Source organism: Leopardus geoffroyi, chromosome A3 (genome assembly GCF_018350155.1).
Source record: "Leopardus geoffroyi isolate Oge1 chromosome A3, O.geoffroyi_Oge1_pat1.0, whole genome shotgun sequence".
NCBI classification, from domain to species: Eukaryota; Metazoa; Chordata; class Mammalia; order Carnivora; family Felidae; genus Leopardus; species Leopardus geoffroyi.
In genome coordinates this window covers 76,462,753-76,479,667 of record NC_059336.1, presented here as the reverse complement: position 1 = coordinate 76,479,667, position 16,915 = coordinate 76,462,753, and the positions used below count along the sequence as shown (strand labels likewise).

The window sequence follows — 16,915 nt, the reverse complement described above, 5'->3', positions numbered from 1 at the left end:
ATTTTTTTAAGGGGGTTATCCTAATAGTACATAAAAATACTAGGGTAAATAGAGTTATCAAGAAATTTGCTAAAAATAGAATCAGGTCTTTAGTTAATGAATTTATTAGGTGTAAAAAACAGTCTGCAGGGATCCCAGCTGGTTTCTTGTTTGCATAGCTAAAGAATTGTGGTGCTTTTAATGAAAGAGGAGATAAAGTGCAGCCCATAGTAAAGTCAAAACAAAACTTGGAAGTTTGGTTTCTGATTTCCGGATTCTGGCATCTAAATTTATAGATAAGTATGGCATATTGGAAGAGAACAGGTATGCTAAAAGGGATCCTAAAAGGTTATTTGCAGGTATTAAGCTCTCGTTACTACTCTTACTTTTTTCCCCTGTGTATAGAAGGTTAGAAGAGTTGAAACTAGCTTTTGTGAAACTGAGCCATGAAATCATCTAAGTGTGAACCCTGACTGAAGTGATGGGATGAAATGGGTTTTCCTTAAGTACATATGAGTATAAAATATACCTTTAAGGAAGTGAGTACTTCCTTTTCATCTCACTCATGGTATACTGTATTCTTGCATTGTTGTCTTGTATCTGTTTTTGGATAAATAATGTTGGTAGAATTTCCAGTAATTTTTTTAAAATGTGTTTTGCTTATTTGAAACAATAAGATCCTTAATTCTTAAACTTTTAGTTTTGATGGCTTTTTATATAAAATATTCAGTAAGTATTGGTATCATTTAAACATACTACTTTATGAGAAACTCTTTACTTCAGTTGAAAGTAATTATAAATTGATTTTTAAAATCAGTAATGGCTTTAGTTCTTATCATTAGTGAAAATGTATTTAATTCCCATAGAATATTGTCTGAAATAACTGCATTCAGACGTTGGCTAAAAGTTTAGCCTCAGAAGAAATTTTAAACCTAGTCTATAATATTGTATTCCATATTTGAAAATAGAATCTTAAAAGAAATAATAAATCTTAAAAGTTCTCATCACAAGGGAAGAAAAATTTTTCAAAACTTTATAGTATGACAGACTTATTGTGATTGTTTTACGGTGTATACAAATGAATTATGCTGTACACCTGAAACTAATATGATATACGTTGATTTTTTACCTCAAAAAAAAAAAAGAACCTCATAGAATTCACAGATGCCTTCCTAGTAATGAATAGTCTCTATTAAATCCAGTGCTTCTGGATTTATATCAGTATTCGGCAGTGCTTAGATGCTCCACACAGTACCTGTGTGTGAGAAAAGACATTTCTAGGGATGACATATGTAAAGTTTCATTACAAGCATTAACAGATAAACATTTGCAATTGATTACGATAATAGGGAACACTACTTTCAGCCCCAATTAAACATTATTCCCCTCCTACCGAAAGATGCATTATTCTCATTAATAGATCTATATTACAAAAAAAAGTACTCCATTATTATTTGAATTTAATCAATAAAAACCTTGTAGAGAAAATATATGTAGAACCTTTTTATACTCTTTGCCTAATTAAGTCTGTAAAGTTAATAATGTGTAATCAAATTACAAGTGGTGCTGCATTTAACTTGATAACTGCACAAATTAGATAACTTGACAACTTTCATACTAAAATTGTATAGACTCTATGCTCAATACGTATATAGTATATTCATTAAGAAAGTACACACATGTCATCTTGTATTAGTAGTTACTATTCTATAAATACAGAATACATCATAATAAAAATAAATATGGTCTTTAGAAAACAATTCCTTGGGCACCTGGGTGGCTCAGTCGGTTAAGCATCTGACTTTGGCTCAGGTCATGATCTCACAGTTCATGAGTTCGAGCCCCACATTGGGCTCTGTGCTGACAGCTCAGAACCTGATGCCTCCTTCAGATTCTGTGTCTCTCTCTTTCTCTGCCCCTCTCCTGCTTGTGATCTCTCTCAAAAATAAACAAACATTAAAAAATTAAAAAAAAAAAAAGAAACTATTCCTGGTAAGATGCACAGTCCCAATGACAGTCAAAAAATTCTATTAATGCTAATGGAGGTGAAGAGCGATGAAGCAGGGACAGTTAGTTGACTCTTGTTTACTAGGGTAGTTTTAGCTGAAGTGAAACAGAGCTTAAAATTTCTAAATTGAATGATATTTTAAGTGAAAAATTATCTGTTGTTGATACGAGTGTCATGCAACTTACTCTGCTTTTATCTGTCTTTCACAGAGCTCTTTAATAAGCATTTACGGTCAGTTTTTGGCAGCCTTAGAATCACTGAAAGCATTCTGGGATGTTACAGATGAAATCGACGAGAAGACTTGGGTACTGGAGCCAGAAAAACCTACACGGAGTGCAACAGCACGCAGGATTGCACTGGGTAGGGAAAAGGGATTAAGGAGGCTTTTTGTTTGTTTAGATGTTGTATTATACTTTGCATTACTAAGGAAAATGGAGCTCAAGAGGACATTGGACCCTTAGGTGAGACTTTTTTTGCATGAAGTCAACGATTTAAGCTCTGATTTAGCCTTGTGTATTTGAATGTAAATATTTCAGGAGAAAGGGCAAGTACTAAGGTGTTTCATTATAAAAGGTGATGATCCAATGGTAGTATCATTCAGAGATCCTGTATAATCAGCTGTTAAGTAGCTCAGAAATAGTGGAACCGGTTTTTCAGAACTTCCATTATTTGGGAAAAGAAACTGTTAGAAATAGGGGCACCTGGGTGGCTCAAGTCCGTTAAGTGTTGGACGTCAGCTTAGGTCATGATTGTACAGTTTGTGAGTGCAAGCCCCGCACTGGGCTCTGTGCTGACAGCTCAGAGCCTGGAGCCTACTTTGGGTTCTGTCCCCCTCTCTCTCTCTGCCACTCCCTCACTCATGCTCTGTCTTTCTCCTTCAAAATTAAATAAACATTAAGAAAAAAAAACTTTTTTTTTTTTAAAAGAAACTGTTAGAAATAATGAAATCTTCATCCATGAAACTAGACAAGATTAATATTAACAGATCTGGGAATATTTTCTGATGAACTTTAGAGGATGAAAGGGTCTGAAGTGGGCCATACATGCCATTGAAGAGTAAACAGGAAGCACAAAATAATAATTAAATATATTTTAAGTATTTACTATAAATATATGTGACATTAATGAATAAGATGTGGTACAACTGTGAATACCCCTGCAACATTACCATATTCTTTAGTATAAAATTACTGTTTTATGTATTTTCATTATGAGCAAGCCATATATGAAGTCAGTTTTGAGTTCAGCCTCTCCAGATTTTAGATGTTTTAAACTATGTTTCAGTTCACAGTAAATAGTGTAGTTAGGTGATTATATGATATCTATTTGTGTCTTCCCTTCTCTCTTTTTTTTTTTAGCCTAAATAAATATATTGTTAAATGACATATGTTCTGAAAGATATTATGAAATTCTGTTGTGAGTCCTATCCACATTAGCAATTTTTATGGTTTCTCCCCAGGCATAATAGATTATCTGGGAGAAAATAAGTAACATGTAATTATGAGAAAAGGAAGATACCGTTGTATAGTAGTTGTACAGATAGTATTGTTACTTAGTCTAAAAAGTTTAATCCATATTTAATTTTGAATAGTTGACCAAATAATGGTATATTTGTGAACAAATAGATATTAAGAATGAAAATAGTTTCTTCAAAATAGTGTAGTAATTTATTTTCTTCATAGCCCCATGTAAATAATTATTTTAATTAGGTAATGATTAAATATACTTTTATTATATATCTCATTGTTCAGCATAAACAACCTGCTTTTTAGTCACTTTCTCTGTATTTACCTATAGCTCTTTTTTATCCCCTTTCAGGCACTGATATGCCTTTTGAAGACCAAGTTTTCAGCAAACTAATTGAAATATATTAAATAATATACTCATTAAGTGAAGCCATTAGTATATGACATAGCTAAAGGCTAATATGGGATTTGTGTTCATGTTAAAGAATGTATAAGCAAATGAGATTATAGCACTTTTATGTTTTATATATCATTTTTACTTGATTACCTTTTTGTCAGATCTGTAATAATTGTGTTCATATTGTTGTCAACCTTAACCAAAAGTTAATGTTATGGTGTGTAGAATTTATTAAGTCCTTTTTGCTGTAAAAATAAAATCCAAATACCCTTATACAATTATACTATGTGCCTTTAAAAGTAAAACTTCTGAAATCCATACAATATTCCAGTATAGATAGAACTTATGAAAGAATCTAGTGCCAAGTAGAAATAGATTTTTCTTAGATCCTATAAACTAGGTTAGTTGTTTGTTATTAAACGAACAGTTTCAGTTTAATGTGAATTGAGTCCATTGTTGAAGTGGAAAGCTTCACAATGAGCAAAAGAATTCAGAAAATGTTTTTTAAAAATATTTAAATTTCAGTTGACATAAAATGTAATATTGGTTTCAGGGGTACAATATAGTGATTCAACAGTTCCATGTTACTCAGTGTTCATCAAGATAAGTTTTGATTTGTATTTTCCTGATGAAGAGTGATGTTGACCATGTGTCCATTGGCTGTCTGCATGTCTTCTTGGGAAAAATGTCTGTTCGTGTTCTCTGTCCATTTCTTAACTGCATTATTCATTTTTGCGATGTTGAGTTTTGTAAGTTCTTTATAGATTTTGGATACTAACCCTTTCTCAGATATGTCATTTGCAAATATCTTCTCCCAGTTTGTAGGTTGCCTTTTAGTTTTGTTGACCATTTCCTTTGCTGTGCAGAAGGTTTTTATTTTGCTGAAGTCCCAATAGTTTATTTTTGCTTTTGTGTCCCTTACCTCAGGAGACATCTCTAGAAAGAAGTTGCTACAGCCACTGTCAAAGGGATGTCCTCCTCTAGGATTTTTATGGTTTTAGTTCTCACATTTATTTAGGTCTTTCATCCATTTGGAATTTACTTTTATGTCTGGTGTAAGAAATAGTCCAGTTTTTCCAACACCATTTGTTGAAGAGATTGTCCTTTTCCCAATGGATATTATTTCCTGCTTTGTTGACCATATGGTTATGGGTTTATTTCTGAGTGTTCTATTTTGTTCCATTGATCTATATTTTGTGCCAGTCCTACACTGTTTCATTCACTACAACTTTGTAATATAATTTGAAGTCTGGAATAGTGATACCTCCAGCTTTGCTTTTCTTTTTCAAGGTTGCTTTGGCTATTCAGGGTCTTTTCTGGCTCCATACAAATATCAGGGTTGTGTTTCTAACTCTGTTAAAATGCTAATGGTAGTTTGACAGGGATTGCATATTAAATGTGTAGATTGCTTTAGGTAATAAAGACATTTTAGCAATATTCATTCTTCTAACCTATGAGCATGGAATGTCTTTCCATTTTTTTGTATCGCTGTTTCCCTTCATCAGTGTTGTCTAGTTTTCAGAGTACAGGTCTTTCACCTCTTTGGTTAGGTTTATTCCTAGGTATCTTTTTTTTTTTGGTGTAGTTGTAAGTGGGATTGATTTCTTAATTTTTCTTTCTGCTGCTTCATTTTTAGTGTATAGAAATGCAACAGATTTCTGTATGTTGATTTTGTATCCTGTGACTTTACTGAATTCATATATAAGTTCTAGCAGTTTTTTGGAGGAGTCTTCTGGGTTTTCTCTATGGAGTATCAGAAAGTTTTACTTCCTTGCTGATTTGCATACCTGATATAAATGGGATGTTAAAATTCCCTGCTATTACTGTGTTATTATCAATTAGTTCCTTTATGTTTGTTATCGTTTTATATATTTGGGTGCTTTCATGTTGAGTGCATAGATATTTACAATTGTTAGATGTTCTTGTTGGATTGTCCCCTTTATTATGATATAGTGCCCTTCTTCATCTCTTGTTACGGTCTCTGGTTTAAAGTCTAGTTTGTCCAGTATAAGTATTGCTACTCTGGCTTTCTTTTGACATCCATTTGTGTAGTGAATATTTCTCTTTAAGTCTAAAATGAGTCTCTTGTAGGCAGAATATAGATAGGTCTTAACTTTTGTTTATCCATTCTGACAACCTCTCTCTTTTGATTGGAGCGTTTAGTCCACTTCATTGGAAGTGATTATTGATAGAAAATGTTTTGATAAAACTCCATAAAACTCAAATCATAATTTATTGTATGCTGGTCTTTTTACATCTGACCACAATTGTACTTTCCAAGAAAGTTATGGAAGTCACTTTGATAATTATTTCTTGAACTTGTGATTTCTTTTAATATTAAAGATCTATCACTCTATAAAAAATTTTTATTTAGGCTAAAATAGAATTCTGACCAGAATTTCACTAGAAATCAATTAACTTAATGGATTGACTCTGTATTTTAAAACTTTCGATGGATCCCCAAATCTTTATTCATAATCATAATTTCAAAGTGCATTTCTTTTAGACTATAAAATTATATTTATAAATATATTTTATAAATAAATACATTTATATATTTATTGAAACCCATAACACATTGGCTAATCTTTCCTGTGGTACAGTAAGTACCCAGACAGATACTGCTTTATTTTTTATTTGATGAACTTCTTCTTCTATAAACTTTAATGTTCTTTTATTCTAGGGAGTAATGCTTCAATACATATAGAGGTTGACCCCAAGCATCCTACTATGCTTCCTGAGTGCTGCTTTCTTGGAGCTGACCATGGTATGAGATCTCCTATTTAAATGTTTTTAACAGTCATAAAATTCTTGTCTTTCACTGGTAAAATATTCTAAAATATTAACATATGGTAATTATTTTAAATGAAAATGTTTCATCATTCTGAACTGTGTAGTTTTGTGTTTTTTTAAGTAGATGATTTAGATTTTCCAGTCAAATAATTAGCAAATTCTGTGTTTTAACAAGAGAGTATATTACAGAGTTGCTAAGAGGTCTTAGAAGTTTTCATCAGAAAATAATTTGTAACTACATGTGGTAATAGGTATTAACTGAATTTGTAGTGATCATTTTGCAATACACACACATACCAAATCATGATGTTGTACACCTAAAAGTAATACAGTATTATATACCAATTATATCTCCGTTAAAAAAAAAAAATCTGTGCTAAATGTGGCTTTACAAAGCGAGAGCTGCAGACACTACATTTTTAAACGTTTTTTTTTTTTTTTTAAATCTCTGAAGTGGTAAAACCTCTTGGAATTAAGCTGAGCAGGAACATACATTTGTGGTAGGTATTTTTTTGTAACACAATGTTTATTTTTCTATTATTTTGCAAATTTAATAACAATTTTTTTTCATGCTTTTAGGGATCCAGAAAATAGTCTGTTACAAAATTTGAAAGATGTTTTAGAAATAGATTTTCCAGCTCGCACTAACCTGGAAAAATCTGTAAGTTTTATGAGTGCTTTGATATTCCAAACAGCATAGCATAATGAAAGTTAAATGTTCTTCTTTTAGACACCAGAGAAAAATGAGGCTGAAAGGGAGGGAATTGGAAGAATATTGTAACAGACTTCTGAACTGCAAGCAACAGTAGCATCAAAGAATTTGTTAACCTTTGATTAGTGGTTTAAGTATACTTTTGTCATGGTCTTTGTAGCAATGAAGTGATTAATGACAGACATCTTTATTATTAAAAATAGGGGGAAAGGTCCAGAGTAGCTAATGAGATGTTTGGATATTCTAATACTATCTGCTTATGGATGATTGAAATAAAGTTTTAATTAGCTTGATGTATTTTGTGAAGGATGGCAGTACAGTTTTTGAAAATGAATAGATGTTACTGTGTTGCAAAAATGATAAACTTGGACTTGAGTTTTGATAAAGTTGCAGAGGTTGTAGACTATTAAAGTGGTGGGAATGTTTTTGTCTTCTTCCTTTAGTTAAAGAATTTTGAAGTTTAGTAATCATTAGCTAATGTCAGTTAGTATCTTTATATATTACATTGGCATAATAGTGATGTACAATGTGGGAAATTTACTTAAGCCCCAAATAGAATCTGTGTTTTAGTATATCTATGTGTATTACTTACTGGATGAAAAAGGAAGCACTCTTACAAATAGCTTTTCTAAAGTGTTAAGTAGTGATGTAACTGTATTTTCTGTAAAGAATGCTATAGTTACCTTTATGAAAACTTTGAATGAAAATTTGATCTTGTCTATCCCATATTGTTCTTTCTTACATTACCTTGTGTGTTTTAAACACTTGTGCTTATAAATATTTCTTCTTTTGAAGGATTTTTCTATGGATTGTGGCATTTGTTATTCATATCAACTTGATGGTGCCATTCCTGATCAAGTGTGTGATAATCCCCAATGTGCACAGCCTTTCCATCAAATATGCTTATATGAGGTAAAAAATAAAAATAACGCTGTTAAGACTGTTTTGGCTACCATGACCTAGCAAGTCTGTATGTTGAAATATACAGAATCCAAAATCTGTTTAAGTGAATAGCAATCTCTTTTTTCCATTAGCTTCTTTACCAGTCCATTTCCAGATGCCCGTGTGCTTTCATTTCTTCATCCTGGTTACTAATGAGTGAATAAATGTCCTAAAGTAGTATCCTAGGAAGGGAGAAAATGTATCCAGAATATATTCATGGGCTGCTTACTGATGCATAACAGATCAAATTGATGCTACATTGGAATCTTTCAGTGAAAATCTCATGTGACCACAATGCAAACTGTCACTCATCCAAGTGGGAGTAGTAGTGGTAGCAATAAGGTGAAAGGGAACTGGCACTAATGAGTGTCTGTTACTTTTCAAAGTATATTTAAGTATAGAATAAATGTAATAATCTTACTTTTGATATTGAGAAAAATGCATTTTGTGATCTGGATATGTCACAGCACTCTCAGTGACATTTTATTTATTATTTACTATCTGTGAAGTCTGCTTTCATTCCTGTGTATAGTCATTTGATCTCTATAGCATTCATCTTAGGGCACAGTTGACATGATTATATATGCATGTATATATGAAACACCTTGCAGTTGTATAGAGCATTCAGTCTTCTTGAATATCACCTCTTGTTTTTATGATTAGAGGTAGCAAGCAGTTGGTGTTACCTGCACTTTAAGAATGGAGAACTTAGAGATGTCAATTCACCTTCTATAAACTCACAAAATACCAGGTCTAATTATAGAGATACTCTTAAGGGAACATGTGCTTTCTTTTATAATAATGAATATTCATTTAATTTTTAAAAATGGACTGCCTCGTGCTTATAATTAGTGGATTGAGAATTAACCCACTATTGGTGATTAAGACCAGAATTGAGACCTAAATTTTCACGAGCTTACAGTATCTTTTACAGCAAGAGTTCTTAATTTGTAATTAATGACTTCAGGTCAGGTCTGTGAACCCCATTGACTTGTGTACATTATTTTTGTGTCTATTTTGGATGTTGAGAAAAATGCATAAAGGGGCCCATAATTTGGCTATAAACCAGTGGTATAGATCTCGAAATTCGTGGTGGTCTCCCATTATTCAGCATACTACTAGTCTGGTATTGGCCAGGAAATGTTCCCCTTACTTTTTGTAAAAGAAAATGAAGAAGGTAAATCTTTTGGAATAAAAATATATGTAATCATAAAGGAAATGAATTTAGAGTATCTGTAGTGTGTAATCATGCTGACATTGCTCCCTTTTTCTTCTCTTTTTAAAATCTTCAGTGGTTGAGAGGACTGTTGACTAGTAGACAGAGTTTTAACATCATATTTGGTGAATGCCCATATTGTAGTAAGGTAAGGAAATCATTAATCAAATTTCATAAAATACGCCTAGCTTTTAATAGTGTGCTTTGGAAGATAGATAAGTATATAGTATATCAGCTTATGCAAAACTTTTTGTTACTTCTGTTATTCTATGTGGTAAGAAAAAAAAAAAGGGTAAAATTGTCCCTGTCAATGACATTTTGTTTTTTAAATTGCTCCTTTGATCAAAAAAAGTTATTTTTCAAAGTGTATCATGACACTGTTTTCTACAATAAAGCAATCTTATTTTTTAGAATGTCCACAAACTTACTTTGTTAAATTGTATTCTCTTTTTACAAGCCAATTACCTTGAAAATGTCTGGGAGGAAATCCTAAAATAAGAATGTAACATTTCTGTGAAGAACTGGCAGCCTTAAGAATTATCAAAAGGATTTTATTTGATATCTTCAGAGAAAGTATAAAGCAAGACCTACTAAAATCAAAAGAAAAAGAACGATAAAGCCGTAATAATACACGTCAGTAACTGTCTCTTCACTGAGAGTAGAGTCTCTGACCTCCATTCCGGTTGGAGAAGTATATGTATACCAAGATGAAGATCTTGAATTGTCGAGTATATATGGACTGATAAAATCTTGATATGGTTTGTAAAGTGAATTTGGGAACTGTATAGAGCTCGGTTTTTGTGGAGAACTGTTTCTTTCATTCAGAATTTGAGACTCACAGTACTTTTGTCTTCTCTTTGTGCTTTCCTATGGAAAAGTATATATATTGTGTTAGGTCTGAGTTATCCTTATACTGTGTACTCTAAGAGTTCTAAATAAAACATGTTACACAAAACGAACAAATTTTTTGCATATTCTTCCTGAGAAGTTTTTTTATCAAGTACTTATCTCCCATTAACCAACCCAAATCTAGTTAAACTGATTGGTTCTTTTAAATCAGGCAATAGGCCATCTTATAAATAATCTGTCCTCTAAAAATACAACAAACTATGAAACCTGAATTTTCTTGGCAAGACAAATCTTATGTGGGCAAGATAGTCACGATTAGAAAGCTTTTTGGTTATTAATAATTAGTGATTCTGAGGCAGCCGTGGCAGCAGAGCAAGATGTTGGTGGCAGTGCTGCACGTCCACAGAGCAGCCTCGGTCCAGCAGCCTTCTGCCTGGATTCCAGAGAATGACATCTCCCAATAACAGACCTTAAGAAGAAAGTTGGTTAAAATCCTTATTTGTCCTGAACGTTGATCCAAGAAAAGATGCTCATTTCCTAGCCAAAAAGGAAAAAGTCTCCACAGATTACAGTTTTGCAATGTTAAACTGGAATGCCTAGAAGCATATGACAAAATTTGTCAGAGGATGTTGCCAAAGACTCAAGAAGATCAACATGACCCTTGTTCTTTGGTGGGGACTTAGAACACACTGTTTGGAAAGCAGCGTCAAGCTGTCCACCCGTGGAGGTATGAAGGAGGATATCATTATAAATAAACCTCTGAATACCCTCAGAGAAAATCAGGTATTTGTGAAATTCCATAAAGCAAGAAGCAAAATACCTATTTCTAAGAAGAATCAGCTGTTACTAGAATTCAGTTTCTGGAATAAGCCTGTCTCACGGAGGGCCTGATATATGTGAATTCAGAGCCTAGAACTCCCACAAGGAGCGGTGATTACATAGGGCAGTTATTGTTTAGCCAAACAAAAAAACAATTTTCCCCCAAACTGATCTATAGATTCAACACTGTCCCAGTCAAAATCCAATCAGGCTTTGGAAATGCAGTGGACCCAGAATAGCTAAAACAACCTTGACAGTCAAGAACAAAGTGGAAAAACATACTTCACAATTTGAAAACTAATCACAAAGCTAGACTAATCAAGACAGTATGGTCCTGGCACAGGGACAGGCATACAGATCAGTGGAATAGAATTGAAAGTCCAGAAGAAAACTCTCACATACATGAGGAATTGGTTTCCAACAAATGTACGAAGGCAATTCAGCGGGGACAGGTAATCTTCAACAAAGGGGCAGAGACAACTGGACATCCTTGTAAAAATATAAATTTAGACCTACTTCATTTTGTACAAAAATTGACCAGAACCAAATTGTAAATGTAAATATAGCTGGAATTTAAAACTTTAAGGAAAAAAAAAAAAACCAGGAGAAAATCTGTGATCTAGGGTCAGGTAAAGTGTTCTCTATAATATCAAACGTACAAAAGCAAATAAAAGTTTACATAATTGAAGGACATCATTTAAAAAATTCAAAGACAACTCACAGACTGGGAGAAAATTCTGCAAATCATTTATCTGATAAAGGATTTGTATCCAGAATACATAAAGACTTGAATAGACAGTTCTCTGAAAGCATATGAAAAGATGCTCAACATCACCAATTGCAAGAGAAATGCAAATCAAACTATAATGAGATATCATCTTACCCTTTAAGGCCATTATCAAAAGAACAGAAAATAACAAATGGTGAAGATACAGAGAAATTGGAACCCTTGTGTACTGTTGAGAGGACTGTAAAATGGTGTCGCCATTATGGGAAACAGCACAGAAGTTCCTCAAAACATTAGAAGTAGAATTACCATGTAATCTAGCAATCCTACTTCCGGGTATATATTGAGAACTCAAGTGTCTTGAAGAGATATATGTACACCCATGTTCATAATAGCATTCACAGTAGCCAAGAGGCAGAAGCAAGCCAGATTCCTATGGGCAGATGAATAAAGAATATATACATATAATGGAATATTATGCAGCCTTAAAAAAGGAAATCCTGCCACATGCTACAATATGGATCAATCCTTGAGGACATTCTGAAGAGCAAATTAAGCCAGTCACAAAAGGACATCTATGATTCCACTAACACGAAGTATCTAAAGAAGTCAAAATAACAAACAAAAAGGTAGTTGCCAAGGTAGAGGGTAGTTGGTCTAAAGTTTCAATTTTGCAAGATGTAAAAGTTCTAGAGATCTTTTGCACAACAGTGTGAATATACTTGGCACTACTAAACTACACGGTTAAGTTTAATGTTACTTGCTTTTTACTACAATAAAAAATAAATATAGTCATTCCCAACCTTTATCATGACATGGAACCCTTTACCTGACCTACATGCCATATATTGGATAAAGGAATTGGCTGTTTACAACCAGAGGAAATTGCCCCAGGGTGGATATTGTGGCATGTCTCATAGAAAGCTCTGGGAACAGACCAACCACTGTAGACTGAATATTATTGATATATGCAAGTTCCAGGAATTTCTTACATCATTCCTGTTAGCCAGAGCTCTTAATCAGTTTCCTGCTTTAATCTTAACTGGTTACTAGTCGTTCTGTTTCTGCTTCACTTTGGTGACCTGCCCTGCCTGTCCTTGTACTATTTATCAAGTAACTTACTTAGAAGGAAAAAATTAAAAAACAAGGCAAAATATTTCAATCTTCAATCATCTGATGTAATACCATCATTCTTCACAATAGCTACTTTCTTGACCTCTAAACCACCGTTCTTCAAAGAGCCTTTTTTACCCCCCTGAAAGTCACTTTCAGGATGCAGTTTTAGAAGGCAAGAAGTAATTACCTTCTACATAAGGTATACAAAACAAAATAGAGGTCTTGAAGGAAGGCCCTTTAACTTTTCTACTTAGAAGAAATCATTGAAAGTCAAATAACTTTAAGCTACTCTTTACTGCCTGAGAGCTAATAAAGACACACTAGCCCAATTGTCCTAAAGTTTTCTCAGCTTTAGAGGTGCCTAGCTGGCCCAGGGTGTACAGCACGTGACTTTTGATCTCAGGGGCATGAGTTCATGCCCCACATGGGTGTGGAGCCTACTTTAAAAAAAAAATTGTATGCTTTGCTAAAGGCAAAATAATTACTCCTGTGGCCCCCTAAAGCGTTGTTCTCCCACAAAGAAAAAGAAATATGCCATCAAATTTTATATTTTTAAAGATGGAGAGCCACTAGTTAGCTAACAAGTAGCATTTACATATAATAACTTACATGTAGAAGTAGATGATATGCCCATCCAGGTAAGAACAGAAGTCAAGCTACTAAAATTTCAAGGTTGGTTACACACTAGAGAAGTCTGTGCACCTAGTCTCTCTTTAAGCAACAACTGATATCAAATGGGAAGGCCCTCATCTAAGGATTTAACCACCAGTTGTCTTCGGCTTACTGAGAGATCTGCTTGGGAAAGATAGTCTATGGCATAGGTTGTAAAATGTTGTGAGTTGCCTGTTTTGTGAATAAAGATTGATTGGAACACAGCCACACTCATTTGTATTTTACTGTGTATGGCTGCTTTTATACTGCAATGGCAGAGTTGAATTGTTTCTGACAAAGGCTAGGCTGTAAACCCAAAATATTTACCATCTGCCTCTTTACGAAAAAGCTTTCTGGTCTGTGGCATAGTATTTCAAACATTAGAAAAAGCGTACAAATCATTTTGGGATCTTGTTAAAATACAGATTTCAGAGGAGCCTGGGTGGCTCAGGTGGTTAAGCCTCGACTTTGGTTCAGGTCATGATCTTGCGATTTGTGAGTCTGAACCCCACACTGGCCTCTTCTGTCAGTGCAGAGTCTGCTTTGGATCCTCTGTCTTACTCTCCCTCTCTCAAAAATAACAAACATGAAAAATACACATTTCATTCAGAAGGTCTAAGATAAGACTTAGATTCTGTGTTTCTAAGAAGCTCCAGGTGATGCCAGTGCAGCTGGTTGGCACAGCAGACTTTTAGTAGCAGAGGCTTAAGGCATACAATAATCCTAGTCAGTATAGTGTTTCTGAACCTGGGACACTTGTGCTCCATAGGACATTTAACAATTTCTGGAGACATTCTGGGTACTACAACTGTGAGGAAGTACTATTCACATCTACTAGATAAAGGCCAGAGATGGCTTACAGTGTACAGGACAGCCAGCTCAGTAAGCCCAGAGTGGTGCTGCTGAGAAACCTTGAATTCTGAGCAAGTTATTAGCCTTGAATGCACGTCAATTAGGAAGCTATGAAAAATACCAATACCCTTTTTAGTTCTAGCCATGAATAATGGGCATCAGATCTCCCCTCCTGCTGTGAAAAGCCCATGAAATGAATACAAAACAATAGAGTTGGACAAAATATATGAAGGAACTTATCACACAGAGAAAACAAGGCTGTGATTCTGGAGGAAAGGAAAACACCCAGATTGATAAAGGCTACAGTTTCAGATGATCTTTACCTTAGTCCAGCCTTCAAAAAGCCTAAATGAAGTGAAGACATGACTAATCAAGTTGAACCACCAATAAATTATTTGTCTACCAGGACAAAAGTCAGTACTCTTTAAAGGAATACAATAAAATGTGGAGTTTCAAGAACTGACTAGCAGCCGCGATATTCAACGTATAATAAAACTTTTACGACACACAAGGAACAGGAAACTGTGACCCATAACTAGGAGAAGAAGAGAAATAGATGTGACCCAGATGGTAAAATTATCAAACAGGGACAATAAAACCACTACATAAGTATGTTCAAGGAATTAAATATAAAGTTAAACATAATTAGTGAACAGATCGAGAGACTCAGCAGAGAAATGGAAAATATAAAATGCTTCTAGAATGGAAAAATACAATAAATGAAGTTGAACATCCACTGGTTAAATAGGTAGAGACCAGGCAAAGGACCAGAATGAAGCACAGCAAAATAAAAGACTAATTTGAAAAACGAACAGAGGCTCCGAAAAGGCCTGTGAGAGAAGGTAGACAATTCTAACTGCATGTATTTGGATCTCAGAGAAGAGGGACTGAGGCATGAAACAAATCCTAGCTGAAACTTCCAGTGATGACAATTACCAACCCACAGATGAAAAAAAGCTCAATGAGCCCAAAGCAGAATAAACATAAAGACAACTATCTCTAGAAAACCAAAGATAAAAAGCAAATATTAAAAGCCAGAAGGGACACATTATATATAGGGTCAATGATAAGAATAACTGCTAACTTCTCATCGGAAAAAAAACACAAGATGACAAGAAACATTTTTAAATTCAGAACGAAAAATCTCATGTCAGGTGAGGCCTTCACAATGAAGGTGAGGGGCATCTAGTCCCAGCCAAGACAGTAAGTACATTCTACTTTATTCCTTCTAATTACTACTAAAGATTTTAGACAAAAATTAATACAACATTCTGAAAGTTGTAGAATAGAAGGCAGACTGGATAAGGACCTTAGAACACACAGAATGACCCAGCCCCAAGTCTCATCCCAACCACCTTTTTTTTTTTTTTTTGATGCCTATTTATCCCAGCCTGGGCCACAATGCAATCTACAATTGGAAAACAACACTGTACACACAAAAAAGTCCAGGAAAAGCCTGTTGTCTTTAAACAGTGGATCAGCAGGAGGGAAAGTATACGGTTGAGAACACTTGTCTCCTATACCTGCTGTACTTTAGGTGAACACCATGAAAGAAGCTGTACCCTTCCCACTTCCCACTAGGGGTTGTGGAAACTGGGGTAGAGTCCTGTCAGGTGTCACCACCATGCGTTAACCAGGGAGCACACCTACCCTTCCCCACCAAGCACTGAGGAGACTAAAGTGGAGCCCTGTCAAAAGACCAACCCCACACTAACAAAGCAGTACCCTCTCCACTGGCGTTTTGGAAATTATGAGACAGAGCCCTGTCAATGCCCAGCCTGTACTACTGAGCACTGACTTCTTCCCTCTCTCCCAGATACTCTGGAGACCAAAGGGTGGAGCCTTGTAGACTGTCCTTCCCTGCACTCACACAACATAAGTAGTGCCTCTCTTCCTCTGCAACAGACACTGTGGACATTGTGCAGTAGAGCCCTAAGGACCATGCCCAGCCTGCATTAAGCAAACATTAGCAAAAAGCAGCAACCCTCTATTTCTCTTTGGCCTCAAATGTTGTGGATAGGAGCCCAACTGACCCATCACTGTCATGCATTAAAAAAAAAAAAAAAAAAAGTATACCTCACATCCTTCTAATTAGAAAACCTTGTTCTCAGGAATTAATAGAACTACAAGAGAGCTAACTAGCCAAGCTATAGAAAAAAAAATAATACCACAAACCAATGGGATCTGATAATATTTATAGAGCACTACACCTCAAAACAGTAGCATGCATGGTCTCTTTAATCTCTCATTAAGACCATACCCTGGGTCAAAAAATAAACCTTAACAAATTTGAAATGATACAAAATATGTTCTCAGACAATAATATAAATTAGAAATCAGTAACAAAGAAAATGGAAAAAATCTTCACTTAGAAATTAACACACTCCT

At 34.5% G+C, this 16,915-nt stretch overlaps 2 protein-coding genes across 7 annotated transcripts in view; one reads left to right on the top strand and one right to left on the bottom strand.

Moving 5' to 3' along the window:
- The window catches only part of FANCL (FA complementation group L), an 85,534-nt gene extending 75,062 nt beyond the window's left edge, over positions 1–10,472 (top strand). Inside the window, exons 9-15 of the mRNA XM_045446127.1 lie at positions 2,197–2,347; positions 6,534–6,617; positions 7,098–7,143; positions 7,223–7,304; positions 8,151–8,267; positions 9,590–9,661; positions 9,971–10,472. Coding sequence (XP_045302083.1) covers positions 2,197–2,347; positions 6,534–6,617; positions 7,098–7,143; positions 7,223–7,304; positions 8,151–8,267; positions 9,590–9,661; positions 9,971–10,006 — 588 coding nt within the window. The 3' untranslated portion in view covers positions 10,007–10,472. The remainder of the gene's footprint in view (positions 1–2,196; positions 2,348–6,533; positions 6,618–7,097; positions 7,144–7,222; positions 7,305–8,150; positions 8,268–9,589; positions 9,662–9,970) is intronic.
- Positions 10,044–16,915, bottom strand: part of VRK2 (VRK serine/threonine kinase 2) — a 104,259-nt gene continuing 97,387 nt past the window's right edge. For all 6 annotated transcript variants that reach the window (XM_045446121.1, XM_045446120.1, XM_045446124.1 and 3 more), the window contains one exon: positions 10,044–10,380. In XM_045446121.1, coding sequence (XP_045302077.1) covers positions 10,078–10,380 — 303 coding nt within the window. In that variant the 3' untranslated portion in view covers positions 10,044–10,077. The remainder of the gene's footprint in view (positions 10,381–16,915) is intronic.